Source organism: Pygoscelis adeliae, unplaced genomic scaffold (genome assembly GCF_000699105.1).
Source record: "Pygoscelis adeliae isolate BGI_AS28 unplaced genomic scaffold, ASM69910v1 Scaffold1073, whole genome shotgun sequence".
NCBI lineage: Eukaryota > Metazoa > Chordata > Aves > Sphenisciformes > Spheniscidae > Pygoscelis > Pygoscelis adeliae.
Window position 1 is genome coordinate 74411 of NW_008824453.1, and position 4344 is coordinate 78754.

The 4344-nt window shown below is 58.3% G+C and overlaps 1 protein-coding gene across 1 annotated transcript in view; it reads right to left on the reverse strand.

The window, feature by feature from the left end:
* The window catches only part of LPXN (leupaxin), a 3899-nt gene extending 2217 nt beyond the window's left edge, over positions 1-1682 (reverse strand). The window contains exons 1-4 of the mRNA XM_009321055.1: positions 1670-1682; positions 639-787; positions 449-504; positions 323-344 (exon numbers count right to left, since the gene is read on the reverse strand). Coding sequence (XP_009319330.1) covers positions 323-344; positions 449-504; positions 639-787; positions 1670-1682 — 240 coding nt within the window. The remainder of the gene's footprint in view (positions 1-322; positions 345-448; positions 505-638; positions 788-1669) is intronic.
* Positions 1683-4344: the final 2662 nt, after the last annotated feature.

Genomic DNA, 4344 nt, shown 5'->3' on the forward strand with positions numbered 1-4344 from the left:
GGGCGGGGGGGGGGGGAGCAGCGGCTGCGGGACCGGTATGGGGCTGCTGAACACAGTGGAGAGTGAGGGATGCTGCAGCTTCCATACCGAGGCTGGAGCGTGCCCGGGACTGAGAACCCTCTACCCCCATGAAATGCTACCCTTTCTCCACAGGCCACAGCAGGGGACGGGGGCCTCCCTGGGGACATGCTGGCAGGGGGTGGCCACATGCGGTAGGGAGGGGGCTGCTGGAAGCCCAGCCCTCATCCCAGCAGGGCTGCAGGGATGCAAGATATAGCCCTCCCCATCACAGCTTGCTTCATCTTCTTGGATGAAGACAGACCATTTGGGAAAACAGGAAGGACCTGTTTTGGGGGACATGCAGGAGGCTAGGTGACCCTAGAGGATGCATCCAAGCAATGGAAAGGGTAGCCCCAGATGGCTTTGCCCTCCCATGGCCACGTTTTACCTGTAGACTGTCTTCAAAGCCTCTCCTGGAGGCTGAGCCTGAGGTGGCAGCTGCACCTAGAAGGACAAACCCTTGCAGCTGAGCCCGCAGGATGCTCCCCTGGCACCCTTCACTGCCTGCCCAGCACTACCACCCCTGTCACGAGCTGAGCAGGGTCTCAGCTGCCAGCCCCACAGTGTTGATGTGTTACCTTCAGGGCCGCCGAGGCAAGCCGCTCATGGCCACTGGGTGCTGGGGGCCCGGCTGTGGCCAGATCCTGCTTGCAGGAGCTCGGCACCTGCAGCATGCAGTCCTTGGAGCCCGGGTGAGAGCTCTGCTCCAGTTCTGCCAGCAAAGCATCTGCACAGAGAGACCTGGGTCCGGCACCCCAGCCACTGGCTGCCCTCCCTGCCTGTGCACCCCCCCCAAGTGGTCTTGTGCCACTCCTGAAATCTCAGGAGCAAAAGTAGCATCACAGCAGCTTCTGCCCGCCAGGTGCCAGGGCCCTGAAGGGCTGTGGTGGCCCTGAGCATGCTCACCCAGACCCCCCCCCCCAACACAGGATGTGCCCGCCACACTGCGCAGCCTTCCTGAAGCGTGGGGGGCCGCTGGCAACAGGGGTCCTGCTTCCCCCGTGCACTATCTCTGGCTTATGAAGAAGCATCTATCAGCCCTTATATTCATCCCAGCACAAGCCCTGGCACGGGAGAGCTAAACCTTGGTGCTTTCTGTGCACCCAGAGCGGTGCTTCCCGCAGGGAGGGCAAAGCACTTTCTCTTTCCGCTTTTACCTTGCTACCTTGGCTGTCCCTCGGTATCTTGCTGCCCAAGTGTCGGGAAACAGGAGGGTGCTCCCCACAGTACGGCTGCTTCCCTGACCCCATCTCCCTCAACCTGGGCCAGGGATGACTCCCAGCACCCTTGGATGTCGTGTCACACCCTTGGGCTGCTTGGCCCCATTGCATGCAGCTAGGATTGCATTACTGCCGCAGCCTGTTTCCTGCGTTCAAGCACTCTCCATTTTTGGTCAAGCGCTCACTCAACCACCTGGGCCCCATTTGTCCCCTGAGATGGGGGGAGGCATGGCAGGGAGTACGGCTCCCTTGCTGCCCCCTCTGCAGCATCCCCACCTGACCCTGAGGTAGAGGAAGGACAAGGCTCCCCCCCGCCACCACGAGCCACCAAACAGACGACCCTGTACCAAGCCTGAGCGTGGGACTGGCTCTGGAGGGGCCCGGCTTACCTAAATCCTCCATCCTGCCTCGGCATGGGGTCCCGGTGGCCAGGGGGCTGGGGCTGGGGCAGTGCCTGCAGGGCGGCGAGCTGGCAGGCTGGGCTGCACAGGCTTTTAGTTCCGCTCTCCAGCCTCGCCTCCGCCCGCCCCCAGGGCTGGGGTTTGTCGCTCGGGGTTTTTCCTTTGTGGGTTGTGTGCTATGCGTCATGTGTGATGGGCAGCAGGCAGAAAGTGGTGGCAGCGGCTGGGGCAAGGGGATCTGAGAGCAGCCCCAGGTTGGGGCTGGAGAGGGAAGAAACTGGCCAGCAGGTTGTCCAGGGAGCTCCTGACTCATAAAAACATCCAAGCTCCTTGGGCTTCTCAGCTGGAAGCCAGAGCACGTGTGTCCTGCAGACCCAGGCCCTTTCCAGAAGCCACCAGCCGCATGTGACGAGGGACGGCATCCCTGCACTGGGTGGAAATGCATTTGTGACGGTGTGATGGAGGCAGGCACAGGACCCACCATGCTGGCATGCTCCAACACAGCCTCGCCTTTTGGGGGGATGCTTTTGGAGCCTCGTCTTGGATTTCCAGGTAACAGCAAATCCCTTTGTGTCACTTAGAGCCAGCATGAGCGCAAGGACTTAGCTCACTGCAGCAGTGCAGGCGGTGGTGGCACTGCCAAAGCTGGTGGCTGGGCTACGCTCTCCCTGCGTTAATGCTTTGGGCCACTTAAAAGTTTCCCAGAGGTGCCACGTGTGCGGCTGCCAGGCACAGCTCAGCCCTGACGCTACACGCATCAGGATACACTCTCTCAGCATGTCACCGCCGGCCAGGCACAACACCCAGCAGCAGACCAGAGCAGTGATCTGTGCTGGTAAATTGAGTGATTTACCCACTATTAGGACTTTTCAGCTTCTCCCGAGCCAGACCGCTTCAGTCTCCGGGCACCCCATGCAGCCATTTCAGGCGATAAGCCCATGAGCACCTGAATGTGTGTCTTGAGGCAGGAGCAATGCAGGCATTTCTGGTAGAGACACAGGTTGAGGTGGCAGTCTGCCTGCCCCGAGACACAGGCATGGGTCCCTCACTGTTCGGGACCATTTGGGAAGACAGACCCACAGGTACTGCCGTTATCCCTGGTGCCTCCACCGATGCCCGGCTGCTGTGAGGGTGATCTAGTGATATTTATGGTTTGGCCTTTTAGCAGAGAATCTTTTGGTACTGCTGAGAGCAGCCAGTGGATGTTGGAACAGCTCCAACGGACTGGTTAGTAATCTGGGGTGGGGGGATGAAGCGAAGGCTGCTGCAGCAGAGAGAGGTAAAGAACTGGCATATTCGTTGCACCAGCGGACAGGCGAATGGCAGGAGATGGCAGTGCAATGATGCCCACAATCAAAACATGCCCCAGACCGGAGGTGTAGATATCTGGGATGACATGGTGGGGGAATGCATGGCACCAAGATGCTCCCCGTGTCCTACCACAACCCTCCTGCTCAAGTTTCTCCCCCAAAGCTGCTTTTCCAACCTGCTGCGAAAGGGGTTTCCCCCACACGGCTGCCAGTGCACTCCCCCTTGCTGGTCTATCATCCCATCACAATTAATTAAATGGTGATTAATCCTAGACAGCGCATGCAGGGGAGGCTGCATGTGACTTGACATGTCCTTTGTGCTCTTGCTTGGATTTTTGGAGGAGGCATCACCTTGTTAGGTGCATGGATAACATCTCAGACACCTTGGCTACCAGCCCCATGCAAGCCTGCAAGCTTCACTGCATCCTTGCCAGGCTCCTTCTGAGTTCGGGCTACCCAGGGGTTTCAAGGATGCTATAAAAGCCTTGGGAGCAAAAGTTATGAGCCACGAAGCCAGAGCCCATGGATCCCTGCTGCTTCTCCTGCGGGTGTGCGACACTTCTTGCCAGTGTCTCACCTCTGCCACGCCTCCCACCCTGTGGGTATCTCTTTGATCTCGCTCCCACACTCCCTGGCTTTGCCTCTCTCCTGCCAACCCTCCATTTCATCCCCAGGGAAGAGGCTTGTTCAGAAGAAAACAACATTCCAGATAAAGCCAAATAAGCCTCAGTTTTTTCCCGGCATTGCCAGGCAAGAGGAGCCCCAGTTCTGTGTGCAGCTTCACCATGGCAGCTTTTTGCGTCATCGGGAGAGCTTTCAGGAGATTCTCAAAGAAAGGGTTGCAATCAAGCACTGCACTGCCTCCAGATGTGCGATTTTTCCACAAAATGGCCCAGAAACACAAGATGTGGCTGCTTCAGAAATATTACGGATCCTGAGGAAGGAGAGGTTCACCTCAAGGCCAGATAAAAGCAAGTGGGTCTGTGGCAGCAGACCAGCAGGATGCAGACATCCGTCAGCACCTGGAAGAGGGTCTGCAGTCAGGATCCGTAAACATCCTCACGGGCACCCGCAGGTTCTGTCGACAGCTGGGCTGAGCCTGCTCCTTCCAAGTCCATCCTCTCCATGGGTCCACTAAGCTCCTACACAGTGGGAGCTGCAGCGTCCTGCACAGCCGAGGAATGAACGCTTGCTGCACAGGTCAAGCTGACGCAGTCTTGGCCACCTGTTCTCACGCACTGCTGATCCCATCTGCGCCATCAGGGTGGAACGGGGTTGAATTAAGCCCCTTTGTACCAAGCTGGCACGCCGAGGTTCGTTTAATTACTGATGCTCCATGTTAGTGACAGCTCT